General features: G+C 39.2%; 1 protein-coding gene across 1 annotated transcript in view; it reads right to left on the minus strand.

Annotated features, from left to right (window-relative positions):
• Nucleotides 1-11,028: 11,028 nt before the first annotated feature.
• The window catches only part of FRY (FRY microtubule binding protein), a 409,004-nt gene continuing 404,167 nt past the window's right edge, over nucleotides 11,029-15,865 (minus strand). The window contains exon 61 of the mRNA XM_015570438.1: nucleotides 11,029-12,621. Within this exon, the coding sequence (XP_015425924.1) occupies nucleotides 12,363-12,621 (259 nt within the window). The 3' untranslated portion in view covers nucleotides 11,029-12,362. The remainder of the gene's footprint in view (nucleotides 12,622-15,865) is intronic.

Raw genomic sequence — 15,865 nt, forward strand, 5'->3', positions numbered from 1 at the left:
ATAGAACTTTTAAATAAAAAAAAATTTATCATGTGTTTCAAACATTAAGAATTAAAATGTTGAATATTAGTATACACACATATGTATATATGTATATATATATATATATACATCTATATATATATTTTTAAATTCTTTATTGTATAAAGTATTGCATATAGTATTACATAAGTAACCTTATATTTTTTTTGTTTCAGATGGAATAACTCCCTTGAGTATTTCCTGTAATGGAGGTTTTCTGGTGATAAAAAATCCCTCAGATTCTGTGTGTCTGTGAATGACTTTATTTCTCCTTTAGATTTAAAGAATAATTTTCCTGGATATATTATTCATGGCTGATAATTTGTCTCTTTCAGACATTTGAATATTTGATTCCACTCTCCATAGAGTTTCTGTGGAGAACTTGGATGAAATTTTGTTGTGTTTTCATTTGTAGATCACATTCTTCTTTGCCCTGGCTACTTTGAGAATTTTTTCTCTCATTAATTTTTGACAGCTTTAATACCAAGTACCATGAAGAGGGCCTTTTTTTTTTTGATTGAGGTAATGAGGTGTTCAGCTTGCTTCTTGGATTTGAAGATCTAGTTCTTTCCATAGATTTTGGAAGTTCTCATCCATTATTTGTTTGAACAATCTCTCTGTTCCATGCTCCCTCTCTTCCTCTTCCGGAATCTGCACAATTGTAATATTGCTTTTTTTGATGGAGTCAGATAATTCTCATAGAGCTCTTTCATTTTTCTTTATTCTCTGGTTTCTCTCTTTTTTCCTCTGCATCATTTCTAGATTCCTATCTTTGATAGCACCAACTCTTTTCTCCATCTGGTTGACTCTATTTTCTGTGCTCAGTAGTTCACTCTTAATCTCCTTAATTGCATGCTTCATTTCCAGGATTTCTAATTGATTCCTTTTTAAAGTTTCAATCTCTTTGGTAAAGTACTCATTTTGTTCATTGATTTGTTTTCTGAGTACATTGATTGCCTGTCTGTATTTTCTAGCATCTTGTTGAGTTTTGTCAGAACTGCAATCTTGACATCTCTGTCATTTATATCATATATTTCCATGTGTTCCAGCTTTCTTTCTGGGGATTTTTCATTTTCTTTCTGATCTGTGGTTATTCATGGTATTTGACGGCCTCTTTTTTTTTTTTTTAAATGAATTTATCTCTGAAGAGGTCTTTCTATTATTTTTCAGTAGGTGGCACTGAATCACAAGGTGTTTCCTATCTCTTTGATTGCACAGTATTGGACCTCCAAGACTTCTGTAAGATAGTACAGCTGCACTGCTTGGGGGTGGAGTTTGTATTGTCATCATGGTTAATAGCGAACCCTGACCTTCATCAGGTCCTGCCTCAAGCATCCTTGGGATCATTTTCAGAGGAAAATAGTGCTTGTACTTCAACAGCTCTTGGTTTATAGATAATATGCTCATGGACTTGACTCTGAGGGCAATGGGAGGTGAGTTTTGGGACTCCAAGCTGTGACGGGGCTCTGTGGTTCCATTTCTTTGAAACATCACTGGACCAATAGCAGAGAGCAGCAGAGCAGAACCCCATGCTCTATCTGGTGTCTACTGACTCAGGCACAGTTTGCTCTCTTGCCACTTGCATTTCTGGGCTGCTCCCCTCCCTCCCCCAGCTCTCTGTTCCTCTGGGCTGAAGGAAGTGCCTGCTACAACGGGCTTCCTACCCTCTTCAGTCCAAGCTGCGAGCTCCCGGTTGCTGGGCTGCTTCTGTGGGCTTTCTCGCTTTCTTCCCTTTTCATCTTCTCATTTATTCCTGGTTGCCCACCTTTATGTGTTTCAATGTGTGGGTCTGTCTCTCAGGTATGCATCTGTGTTGAGCAGGGATTTCTTTCCTGAATTATAGTTGTTTAACATGTTGAAATTTCATGGGGAGAGGACAAGTGGCTCTCTCATGCCTCCATTCTTCTGAAGTCACCAGGATTGTTTTCTTAATGTTTCATTCAGCCATTTCTTTGTGTATGGGAATGTAATTAATCTTTGTATGTTGATTTTGTTTCCTGCAGCTATACTGTATTTATTTACTATCTCAAATAGTCTTTCAATGAACTCTTTAATTTTTTTAATAGAATCATGTCATCTGCAAATAGTGACATTTTTACTTCTTCATTCAAAATTTGGATGCCTTTTATATCTTTTTCTTGACAGATTGTTCTATGACTTCCAGTACCATGCTGAATAGCAATGGGGAGAGTGGGCATTCTTGTATTATTCCTTATCTTAAAGGAAAAGCTTTCATTTTTTTTTTCACCATTGAGTATAATGTTAGCTGAGGGTTGTCATATATGGCCTTTATTATGTTAAGATACTTTCTATATCCATTGTATTATATTTTTTATTTTATTGCTTATTTTTCAATTATGGTTTTCATTCAACATTATTTTGTATTAGTTTCAGTTGTACACCATAGTAGAAGACAATCATATACTTTACAAAGTGTTCCCCTTGATATTTCCAGTACCTGTCGGGCGACTACCATAGTTATTACAATAGTGACTATATTTCCTATGTTATACTTTACATCCCATGGCTACCAATTTGTACTTTTTAATCCATTCATATTTTTCACTCAGTCCTCCAATCCTGCTTCCCTCTGACAACCATCAGTTTCTCCTCTGTATCTATGAGTCTGTTTCAATTTTGTTTGGGCCTTTACTTTGTTTTTGTTTTTTAAGATTCTATATATAAGTGAAATTATATGGTTTTTGCTTTTCTCTGACTGACTTATTTTACATAGTGTAATAACCTCTAGGTTCGCTCATGCTGTTGCAAGTAGGAAGATTTCATTTTTCATGGCCAAGTAATATTCCATTGTATATGTGTACTGTTACTTGTTTATCCACTCATCTATTGTTGGGGCACTTGTGTTGCTTCCATATCTTAGGTATTGTAAATAACACTGCAATGAACATGTGTGTATGTACATAACCTATGGACACAGACAGTAGGGTGGTAAGGGCTTGTGCAGGAAGGAGGGTTGGAGAGGACAATAGGGGAAAATAAGGGACATATGTAATACTTTAAACAATAAAATTTTTATTAAAAAATATATATAATTTCAAATTTTGTTTTGTGGGGTTTTTTTTGAAATATACACAGAATGGGAATCAGTGGATCATAAGGCAGTTCCATTTTTAATTTTTTTAAAATATATTTTATTGATTTTTTTACAGAGAGGGAGAGAGATAGAGAGTTAGAAACATTGATGAGATAGAAACATCAATCAGCTGCCTCCTGCACATCTCCCACTGGGGATGTGCCCGCAACCCAGGTACATGCCCTTGACCGGAATCGAACCTGGGACCTTTCAGTCTGCAGGCCGATGCTCTATCCACTGAGCCAAACCGGTTTTGGCCATTTTTAATTTTTTAAAGGACCTTCCATGCTGTTTTCTATAGTGGCTGCACCAATCTGGAATCCCACCAACACTTGCAGTTTGTTGATTTATTGATGATGCAATTCTGACAAGTGTGAGGAGATATTTTGGTTTTAATTTGCATTTTTCTGATGATTAGTGATGTTGAACATCTTTTCATATATTTATTAGCCATCTATATATGTCCTCTTGAGAGATGTGTCTATTCAGGTTTTCAGCCTATTTTGAAAATTGGATTGTCAGTGTTTTTGCTGTTGAGTTGTATGAGTTTTAATTAATTTTGACTATTAACCCATAGTTGGATGTGTCATTGGTGAATATCTTCTTTCATTCATTCAGTAGGTTGATCATTTTCTTTGCTATGCAAAAACTTTTCAGTTCAATTTAGTCCCATTCTTTAATTTTTCCTTTGTTTTCACTCTACTCACAGCTTGCCCTCCTGGGCTGCCACCCCCTGCAGCTCTTTGTTCCTCCTGGCTAAAGGAAATGCCTGTTCCCTGGGCTGCCTTCCCTCTTCAGGTCAAGCTAGGAGCTCCCAGCTTAAGGGCTGCATCTGCAGGCCATCTGCACTTTCCTCCCTTCTCATCTCCTGGTGTATTCTTGGTTGCCCACCTTTTGATGTTCCAATGCTTGGTTCTCTCAGGCATGTGTCTGTGTTGAGCGTGGATTTCTTTGTTGAATTATATATAGGTGGTTAACTAGTTGCTTCCTCATATTTCAAATTATTTATTTGATTCTAAGAATCCTCTACTGTTGAATCCCTGTAAATTATTCTTTATTTCAGTTAGTGTATGCTTAATTTCTTACTGGTCCTTTTTCATGTCTTTGACATTCTCACTAAGATCCTTGAAAGTCTCACTTAGTCCCTTGAAGCTCTCATTAAGATCCTTGAGTAACCTTATAATGATTGTTTTGAACTCTGTATCCAATAGTTTGCTTGCTTCCATTTCTTTAATTTGTAACATGTTTCTTTGTCTTTGCATTTTAGCTGCTTCCGTGTGTTTGTTTCTATGTATTAAGTAGAGCTGTTATGTTTCCTGGAATTGTTAGAGTGGCCTTCTGTAGTAGGTGTCCTATAGGGCCCAGTGGCTCAGCCTCCCCAGTTATCTCAGCTGGGCACTCTAGGTGTACCTCTGTGTGGGCAGTGTGTGCACAGTCTTGTTGTAGTTGAGTCTTGATTGCTGTTGGCGTCACTGGGAGGAATTGACCCCTAGTCCAATTGGCTGTGAGGACCAGCAGTGTCTACAATTAAAGAATTGTTATGCAGGAGACACCTCTATGGAGCAGGACTTGCTTCAGTGGGGCTTTGATGCTCACTGAGTCTGCCCCTTGACAATATCTCTTGTGGAAGTGTAGAGTTGTAATTTGCTATGGTCTAAAGCTGTCCACCAGGGGCACTGGCTCTGCGGCCTCCCAGGAGGTTTAAAGTCAGCCACTGCTTGGGGCAACCAGCAGGAGCTACAGAAATTTGCAGATGGCTGCTACTTATATTGGGCTAGGAAGTACCCAGGGAAGTCTGGCTGTGAAGTAAAGCAGGCTGGTGCTAGTGCAGGGTCTTGAGCCTTTTATTGATAGGGTTGGGGCATGCTGATTCCAGCTGCTGCTTGTTTAAGAGATTTTAGTAATGTCTGAAGCCTGAGCCAGGACAGGCCATTCATATGGAAAAGCCACTGCAAACAGCTTGGGGGGAGGGGGCTGAAAATTGTATAATGGGGGGGTCTCAGGGAACCACAAGGGCAGAGCAAACAGTGTGGGCCACACTAATGGAAACTCAGATATGGCTGCCAGTCAGCTCTGCCATGGGGGAGGTCCTAGCACAGGAACAATGACCCCATAGCCTCTGCCCCTCCTACCAGTTTCAATATGCTTTCTTCTTTTCTTCTCTAGTTGTAGGCCTTCCATTCTGCCAGATTTTAGATGGTTCTGAATGCTGGTTGTTCTGTATTTTAGTTGTAATTTTGCTGTGGTTGTGGGAGGCGACAAGTACTGGGATTTACCTACCCCACCATCTTGGTTTTCCTCAGTTGAGCATCTTTTTCTAAGAATCCTATATAATAAAAGGCTAATATGCAAATTGACCAAATACCAGAACGACCAGTCACTATGATGCTCAATGCAGGAACTGCCCCCTGGTGGTCAGTGTGCTCCCATAGGGGAGCACTGCTCAGCCAGAAGCCGGGCTCATGACTGGTGAGCGCAGTGGCAGTGGCGGGAGCCTCTCCCGCCTCCATGGCAGCACTAAGGATGTCTGACTGCTGCCTTAGGCCCGCTCCCTATGGGGAATGGGCCTAAGCCATCAGTTGGACATTCCCCGAGTGCTCCCGGACTGCGAGAGGGACCGCCCTGAGTGCATGCATTTCATGCACCAGGCCTCTAGTATACAGTATTTTAACAGGAGGAGCAGAGACTCAGGAGCAGAAATATCCATGGTATCCAGCATAACAGGAGTAGGAAAACCTTCAGGAACTCAACTAAGTACTCACAGGGAATATCAGAGAACTACTCCCCTCCCCTTTGCTTTATATAGAGGAAGGGGGGAAAAGGCCATTTTGATCTCCTTCAATTTAAAATGCTAGCCTTGCTGGGTAGTCTTGGCTATAGGCCTTTGCTTTTCACCACTTTGAATGTTTCATGCCAATCCTGCTGGCCTGAAAATTATCTGTTGAAAAATCAGCTGACAGTCTAATGGGAGCTCCCTTGTGGGTAACAAACTGCTTTTAAGATTCTTTGTCTCTAACCTTTTGCATTTTAATTATGAAGTGTCCTAGTGTGGTCCTCTTTGGTTTCATCTTGTTTGGGATTCTGTGTTTCCTAGACTTGTATGTCTTTTTTCTTCACCAGGTTAGGGAAGTTTTTAGTCATTTCTTTCTTCAAATAGTTTCTCAATCCCTTGCTGTCTTCTCCTTCTGGGACCCTCTCTGATGTAGATGTTGTTATGCATGATGTTGCCTCAGAGGTTCCTTAAACTATCCTCATTTTAAAATTCTTTTTGCTGGTCTGATTGCTTGTTTTCTGCTACCTTGTCTTCTAAATTGGTGATTTGATTTTCTGCTTCATCCAATCTGCTGTTGATTCCTTCTAATGTATGACTCATTTCAAATATTGAATTCTTTTTTTAAAAAAAATTATTTCTATGCCCTTTGTTATGCTTGCTTCTTCTTGGTTGAAGTTCTAAGTTCCTTGAGCATTTTTATAACCATTTTTTAAAACTGTATATCTGGTGGATAGCTTGCCTCCATTTCATTTAGTTATTTTTCTGAGGATTGCTCCTGTGCTTTCATTTGGAGCAATTTTTTTTGTCTCTCTCCTTGTGGCTCCTCTCTGTATTTGTTTCTGTGTATTAATTACCAGTAGGTAGATCTGCTATGTTTCCCATTCTTGATCATGGTGCCTTTATGTAGTAGGTGACCTGCTCAGTGGTGTATTTTCTCTGATTACCTGAGATAGGTGCTCCAGACATGTCCCGTGTATGGTTTATATGAGCCCTCCTGTTGTGGTTTAGTCATGATTTCTGTTGGCCCATTTGTGGGTCAGGTTGGCCCTCAGGTTGGCTCACTGTGAGGACTGACCTTAACAACAGTGTATGAGCTTCTCTGAGGGGGGGTCACTCTACAAAGCAGATCCCTCTTCAGGCTCTGGTGCCTGCTGAGATCTCCTTATGGGTGTGTTCCTTGTGGAGCTAATCAGGTTGGGCTCTGATGTGGTTTGAAGCCTGACACTAGGTGTGTTGGTTCTGGGGCCTTTTGGAAAGGACTCCAGTGCAGATCATGTCAGGTGCTGCCTATCATTGGCCCTGGGCTTCCTGTTAGGAGCTACAAAGTGATCCACAGTTTGTGACTGCCTCTGCTAGTTCTGGATGTGTGTGGGAGGGGCCGACCTGCACACCAAGGTTAGCTTCCATCAGCATCGAGCCTGGTGGCAGGTCAAAAAAAGGCACCCTGAAATGTGCCTCTGCCTGCTGGCTGCCTGTTAGGCTCAGTCACTGAAAGAACTTCCTGGTGGTGTTCTCAAGTTGTGTGAGATACATTTTCATTGAATCACCAAGTAGGGAGGGGTGAGTGGTGTTCATCAGGTTGATAGAGCTTCAAACTTGGTGCCAGTGCTGGGTCTGAGGTCACTCAGTGAAAGTCTCAGGGTACACCAAGGCCAGCTGCTACCCTGGGTCCTGTGGATTTTTGTGGTGTGATGTGGTCTCTGGATGTCATTTGCTGTGAGTATCATCTTTTCACCCATTCACTTTGAGCCTGTCTCTGGTCTGAGATGATTTTCCTTCAGGCAGCATATGGTTAGGTCTTATTTTTTAATCCATCTTGCTACTGTGTGCCTTTTGATACGTGCGTTCACTCCATTTACATTTAAGGTAATTATTGATTTAATAGAGGCCCGGTGCACGAATTCACGCACAGGTGGGCCCCTATGGGTGGTCTGCAGGAATCTGGTTGAAACCCACAGTCCAACGCCGCCTGCAGCTCCTACTTGTCTCTCCTGCTCATCCCAGCCCCACTGTGCCTGCCGCGGGCTCACGCCCAATCAGTGACAATCAGGAAAGGCTCCTGCTGCCACAGTAGCGCTCGCCAGCCATGAGCCCTGTGTCTGGCACCCTCCCGAGGGAAGTGGCCTGCAGGATTGGGCTGAAATGGACTCTCTGACATCCCGTGAGGGATCCCAGATTGCGAGAGGGTGCAGGCTAGGAGGAGGGATCCCACCCATGCACAATCGGGCTGGGGAGGGACTGTGGGAAGGCTCCAGGGTGTGGTTGGCCCATCTTGCTCAGTACCGATTGGCCAGACCCCAGCAGCAAGCTAATCTACCGGTTGGAGCATCTACCCCCTGGTGGTCAGTGCACATGATAGCAAGCAGTTGAGCAGCCTTAGCTCAACCATATTACACTTTGATTGGTTGAACAGTCAATCGGTCACCAGACGACCGGACATTTAGCATATTAGGCTTTTATTATATAGGATGAGGACTTACTGCAGTCATTTTATATTTTTAAAATTTTCTAATTATATATCCATTAGTTTGGTGGTTTTCTATGATTTTCCCCATTTCTTTACTTTTTAAATGTTCCCTATTTCAGCTCTGTATTTTTGTTTTGTGGTAGCCATTAGGTTTATGTAAAATAATGTTTCATATATAGAATAATCATTTTTCTCATTGTATCTTATCTTCATCTGTACAAGTTCAGACATTTTCTTCCTTTCTTTGTTTTTGTTGTCACAAATTATTTCCATTCATCTTGTACATTTATTACCAATTTTCAGTAGTCACAGTTATTTTTAATGCTTTATTTCCCTCTTGTTATAATTTTAATATTCTGTTTTGAAGTAGTTTTAAGTTCCTGCTTCTGTATGCTAGTCACCTTATTCAAAGATTTGTATTTTTTTGGCTTTTTGTTTCTGTTAGAACTCCTTTTACTATTTCTTTTAATGCAGGTCTTCTGGTGGCAAATTCTGTCAGCTTTTATTTGTCTGGTAAAGCCTTTATTTCTTTTTCATATCTGAAGTTCAACTTTGCTGAATATATTTGGAATATTTCCTTCTACTATTTCTTGTCTTATAATGTTTCTAGTAAGAAATATGAGGACAATTTAATTCCATGGCTGCCTTTAGATTTCTTTGTCATTAATTTTTTACAATTTGAATAAATGTGTTTTGGAGAAGATGTTTTTATGTCAATATAACTGTGTTGTCTTAGGTTCCTTTATTCTAAAGTCTAGTTTTTCCTATAAGCCTGGGAAATTATCAATTTTCTCTTTCTCACATACTCATTATCTTTATGTTGTTCTTTTTAATAGAGTCAGATCATTCCTGTAGATTTCTTTGATTTTTTTAAAACTCTTAGTTCTCTTTGTTCTTCCACTTGAATAATTTCTAGGTTTCTGTCTTCAAGCCCACTAATTCTATCTTCTAGGTGGTCTGCTCTATTTCCATTGCTCTCGAATGCATTCTTCATCTCATTAATGAGTTCTTCAGCTCCAGAATTTGTTTGGTTCACTTATATAGTTTGTCTTGTTGATTGTTTTCCATGACTTCATGGCTCATTTCTGGAGACTTTTAATTTTTCCTCTGCTTTCAGGTTAACTTGACTGTTTATATTAATTGATGGATTGTTTCTTTGCTGCACAAGTGAGCTTCTTTTTTTGTTTTTGTTTTTTTTTGTTGTTGTTGTTTTGTTTAGATACTGTTTTGCTCTCAACAATTCAGCAGGTTAATAGGTAGGGTACTTTCTTTTATTTTCCAGTAGATGGTGTTATAGTATATGATTTTGTTTTATCTTAGCTGCAGTATTTATGCCTCTGGGATCATAGTGGTGCAGCATCACTTTAGTTAAGGAAAGTGCCACCTAGTCACTTGGAGGTTGGGGTGTCCCTTCCATTACTGGCCCACCTTGGTTCCAGGGCACCACCACTGTGATGGAGGAATGTGACAGGTGGTGGAGAAGTAGTTTTGCAAGCTCCTAGTACTATTTCATTTTTACTAATGTTCCCTGGTTCTGCTGTATTTTTTGGAGGCATCTCTACTACCGCTATCAGGATCTGCCATGATGGGAAAGGGGGAGAGAAATGCCATTTCTTACAGGACCACTACTTCTTCCCTCTTATAATCCAGGCCATAGTATGAGGGCTGAAGCCTAATTTTTTCACTGCTACTAGCTCACCAGAGCCACAATGGGCCCCTAAGTGCATTTGAGGCCACCACCTCTGTCCTCCCCATCGTCAGATGTTTTGATGTGTGGATCTTTCAGTGTATTTGTGCATTGAGCAGGGGATACTTCATTCAGTTTTGGATGTCTGACTTATAAATTTAAGGGGAGAAACAAAGGAGTCTCCTCACTTCCATGATGTTGATGTCACCTCATTGTATTTTATAAAATGAAGAAAAAAGAAAAAAATCCTCACTACTTTTATGACTAGATTATAATGTACTATTGAAACAGTCTTTTAAAAAGAGTAACCCTCATGGGGCTCTTGGCTGGGTAAAAGGGCATGGTGGGAAATTCAATCATGAATAGTCAATCCTTTCTATTGTGGGTCCCAACAGAACTCTGAGAGTTGGATAGTGTGGATATCCACAGAAATCTCTTCTTTTATGAAATATTTTTTAGAAAGAATATGATTCAGTTGTTTTCTACAAATTGTGGTAAATCATCTTTCAGGTATATTAAAAAAATAAAATGGCAGAATATGCTAATAGTTGTACCTTTGTTAACAACAACAACAAAATCCTGGGTTAGACTCCCTACAGCAGAATATTTCTAGAAAATTACTATTTATGCCTCAGCTGTAAGGGAAGCAAGGGATGTTTGTTAGTCTAATAAATATGAATAGGAAGATAGTAGAAATTAGATAATTATTTATTTCTCTGTCCCTGTATTACAAGTGTGGTGGAAAATAGATGGGTATTGATGTCAGAATTAAAATTCCTACTACTTTTTCCTGTTCATTATGGAGTCTGTTTAAAAATTTTAAAGGTGACAACCTAATGAATGATAGTCTATAGACAATTGGAACTCTCTTTTGATTTCTCTCTTTTATTGATTACAGAGAGAGCTGGTTGAAAGTCAGGCTCTGTTTTGTGTCCATTTCCAAAGAGGTCATAAATACCCCCTGCTTCCCAAGGCCACTGTGTTTGCTGAACAACCCCAATGGCTGCCATTTATGAAACACATAAATGGTTCCCCTTAGGCTACCACTGTGGCAACCCACATCTAAAACTGTAAAGTGTGTTAAAGGCAAAAATCTTCATTAATCAGAAATAAAGTCCATGGTCAATATGTATTTTGTATTTTCTATTTTTTAGTCTAAAAGTAGCTCTGAACAGAATACCAACCAAAATTACATCACAAAAACTTTAAATGTATTTATAGAGCAAATAAGTTACATAGATAAACTTTGAATATGTTTCTGATGTGCAACAGGTTTACATGCACATATCTAACACTTGACAGCATTAAGTTTAAGAAAGAAAACTTAAGAATGGCCCTTTAGATAAATATTACAAATAAAGTATGACATTTCTTAAGGAACAAAGTGATAACTCATATTTTACCTTTATAATTCTACTTCTGGCTATCCAAATAGATATTAAAATATGCATGCATGACAGGTGAAAAAGACTTGGGATTTATCATGTGAATGTTTTTAACTCTCTTCTACAAAATGGCAAAGTTGGTTAAAATTAACACTCATCCTTCTGTAGTATAAATATGCTCACAAAAGCAACCTTTTAGTAAAAAGCAGCCAAGATCCATAAAAAAAGGTTTATCTGGACAATTTTTGGTAATAAGGTCCTAATCACAGACCCCTGCAAAGAGATCCATGGTTTTAAGAAACAGTAGCCTAGCAACATAAGAAAGGTACTTCATAGCAGCTCTTTTAGGTATAGTAATTGTATTCAAATTACAGTGTACATTAAATTGTCCATTTACAATTCCCTTTTCACATATACAGGCTGTCAGCTTTTGACCATCTTTTGGTTTTCAATGGCCAGCTTCATTCTGCCTGTCCCATCCTCAGTTCACACAAAAAAAGAAAGAAAAGAAAGGAAAAATAAAGGGAAAGAATATGTACAAGTTTTATAATATTTTTTTTTGTGTGTGAAGGAACATTGCACTTTTGCCAATCTAAAGTAGTTTCTAGAAAGGAAGGGTATTGTTCAAGGTAGTCGACTTTGGTATGCAATAGAAGTCACTTCTTCAGTAGTGAGTTGCATTTGCTCAGTAAAATAACACATTTGTGCTATATAGCATGGCAGATGGAGTCTGTCCTCAAATGTTTTATGTTACCTTGGTTCTTAGTATTGCTACATGTTGGAAGTTCTGTCATCCCCTTTAGAAAAAGTCCAACAGGTAACAAGAGGGAGAACAGTCTGATCAAGTCTTCTGAAGGCTGAAAAGATACTGAGTGATGTTACCCAAGCATGGCAGCACACCCGTCTTGGGACCCATGGATGACAGGGTGCTCCTGTCAGAGACTAGTGCCGGAAACACTGGAGTCTGGAAGAAAAGCAGTGAGGACTCGATAACTCTGGGCCCTGCGAATCATATCTCGAATCTCCATGTTCAGCTCCATCAGCTTGGTGCAGATTTCGGTCAGGCTCTGGTTAGACCCCACCAAAGCGTAAGTACCTGTTTGTCCTAGAGTTTGATGACGGAAATATATATTCAGTAGTGTCTGGACCTCATCATCAGAACTGCTTCCAAAGATGTCATTGGGCCAAAGACTTCTGCACTCAAAAAAGGAAGAGCACAGGTTATTGGCACTATTAGTCATAAAGAGGAGAAATTATGAGTCTGTTAGTATAAGAATATTTTATTTATAAAAAAGCATTATTAAGATAAAAGTCACACATTATACAATTCACAAATCTAAAGTTCTGAAACCATCACCATAAATTATTAATATTAAATATTATTGGCTTTGATAAAAATATCTAAAGTATAAGCTTGGAATCTGATAATTTAAAAACATTTATTTGCTATATCATGATTCCAATGAATATGTGAATATACTATCAAAATATAGGGGTAAAACACCCAAAAGGATACATTCAAATATTAGATTTCAAAATTATGTTGGGGTATATGCTTAATTTTTTTTAATATACTTTATTTCAACCATTTCCCATACCCTTCCTCCTTGGCAACAATCAGTTTGTTATTTATATCTATGGGTCTGTTTTGTTTATTCATTTTTTTTTTATATTTCACATATGGTATTTGTCTTACTCTCTGACTTCTTTCACTTAGCATAATACCCTTTAGATCCATCCATGTTGTTGAAAATGGCAAGATTTCATTACTTTGTATGGTCAATATTCCATTGTATCTATGTACCATCAATTTTTTTATCCACTCATCTATTGATGGGCACTTGGATTGCTTCCATATCTTGGCTATCTATATATATAAAAGGCTAATATGAAAAGTGTACCCTCGGGAGTTTGACCGGGAGACTGGGAGTTAGATCACGCGCTATGATGTGTGCTGACCACCAGGAGGTGGTGAGGAACACAGCAGGTGACCAGCGGCAGTGGTGGGGCTCTGAGGGAGCAAGGGAAGGAGGAGGCAGGGAGGCAGGTAGGCAGGGGGAATGGTGCGGTGGCAGTGTGTGGGTGGTGAGGGAAGGGGGAGGGGAGAAGGAGAGGCAGGAATCTGATTGGCCCTGATTGCTGGCCAGGCCTAGGGACCCTAACCATGCACAAATTTCATGCACTAAGCCTCTAGTCATAAATAATGCTGCAAAGAACATAGGAGTGCATATATCTTTTTGAATTAATGTTTTGGATTTCTTTAGTTAGATAACTAGAATTGGAATAACTGGGTCATATGATAGTTCTATTTTAATTAAGTTTAATTTTTCATCACCATATGGTAGTTCTATTTTAATTATTTGAGGAACATCCAAATTGTTTTCCATAGTGGCTTCACCAATTGCAGTCCCACCAACAGTGTACATCCTTGCCAGCACTTGTTTGTTGACTTTTTGATGTGCACTTGTTTGTTGACTGTTTGATGACAGCCATTCTGACAGATGTGAGGTAGTATGGCATTGTGGTTTTATTTTGCATTTCTCTGGTGATTAGTGATATTGAACATCTTTTCATATGTCTCTTGGCCATCTGTATGTACTCTTTGAAAAAATATCTATTCAGGTCCTCTGCCCATTTTTAGATTGGATTGTTTGTTTTTTTTGGTCTCAAGTTTACATGTTCTTTATATATTTTGGATATTAACGCCTTATTGGATGTATCATTTGTGAATATCTTCTCCCATTAAGTAGGTTGTGTTTTGTTGATGATTTTCTTTGCTTGCACAATTTTTAGTTTGATGTAGTCCCATTCCCCCTCCCCTCCTTTGGTTGCTCTATACCAGTGGTTCTCAACCTTCCTAATGCCGTGACCCTTTAATACAGTTCCTCATGTTGTGGTGACCCCCAACCATAAAATTATTTTTGTTGCTACTTGATAACTGTAATTTTGCTACTGTTATGAATAGTAATGTAAATATCTGATATGCAGGATGTATTTTCATTGTTACAAATTGAACATAATTAAAGCATAGTGATTAATCACAAAAACAATATGTAATTATATATGTGTTTTCCGATGGTCTTCAGTGACCCCTGTGAAAGGGCCTATAATTATCCTCACTATTCTTTAATGATTACTTGTATTTTTGTGGTATTGTTTTTAATTCTTCTTTCATTTATGAATTTATTTATTTTAGTTCTCTATCTTTCTTTTTTGATGAGTCTGGCTGCCTAGGGGCTTGTCAATTCTATTTATCCTTTCAAAGAACCAGCTTTTAGTTTCATTTATTTTTCTATTGTTTTAAAAATTTCTATTTCCTTTATTTTCACTCTAATCTTTATTATCTCTTTCCTTCTGTTTACTTTGGGTGTTGTTTGATCCTCTTTTTCTAGTTCCTTTAAGTATAGAGTTAGATGATTTATTTGGGATTTTTCTTGTTTCTTGAGGTTGTCCTGTATAGCTATGAATTTCCTTCTTAGAATTGCTTCTGCTGCATCTCATAGATATGGAAAATCTGTGTTTTCACTTTCATTGGTCTCAAGGCAGTTTTTCATTTCCTGTTTGATATCTTCTTTTATCCACTGGTTGTTTAGTTACCTGTTGATTAATCTCCATGTATTTTTATTCTTTCCAGTTTCCTAGTTTCATGCCAATATGGTTGGAAAATATGTTTGATATAATTTCAATCTTTTTTAATTTATTGAGATTTGCTTTGGGATCTCTCCTGGATAATGTTTTGTGTATACTTGCAAAAATGTGTATACTGAAGTGTTTTGATGTAATCTACACTAATAAAAGAGAAACATGGTAATTGGCGTACGACCGCTACCCTTTTCATTGGCTAATCAGCGAGATATGCAAATTAACTGTCAGCCAAGATGGCGGCCGGCAGCCAGGCAGCTTGAAACTAACATGAGGCTTGCTTGCCTCAGTGACAGAGGAAACCAATGTTCCCCGCCTGCGGCTGCAGGCCTCTGAGCCTGCAGTTTCAAACATTGTAACAAATACCACTGGACTTCAGCCAGCAGATTCGCAACATTGTATGCAAAGGCCAGAAAGCTACTAGGCCTAAGAGCTGGAGCCAAGCCTCAGGCTAAAGCTGGCCCAGAATAAAAAAAAAAAGGGAAAAAGGAGCGTTTGGGAGTTCAGTCACTCCCAGCCTGAAAACAGCCCTCATCCCCTCACCCAGGCTGGCCAGGCACCCCAGTGGGGACCTCCACCCTGATCCAGGACACCCTTCAGGGCAAACCAACCAGCCCCACCCATGCACCAGGCCTCTACCCTATATAGTAAAAGGGTAATATGCCTCCAACACCGGGATTAGCGGAGCCTCGAGGCCTCCCGGCACAGGGATCAGTGTGACAGGGGGCAGCGCCCAAACCCCCTGATCGCCCTGCAGCTCTGTGTGTGACAGGGGGCGGGGCCCCAAGCCCCCACC

Source organism: Myotis davidii, unplaced genomic scaffold (assembly GCF_000327345.1).
Source record: "Myotis davidii unplaced genomic scaffold, ASM32734v1 scaffold447, whole genome shotgun sequence".
Lineage (NCBI taxonomy): Eukaryota > Metazoa > Chordata > Mammalia > Chiroptera > Vespertilionidae > Myotis > Myotis davidii.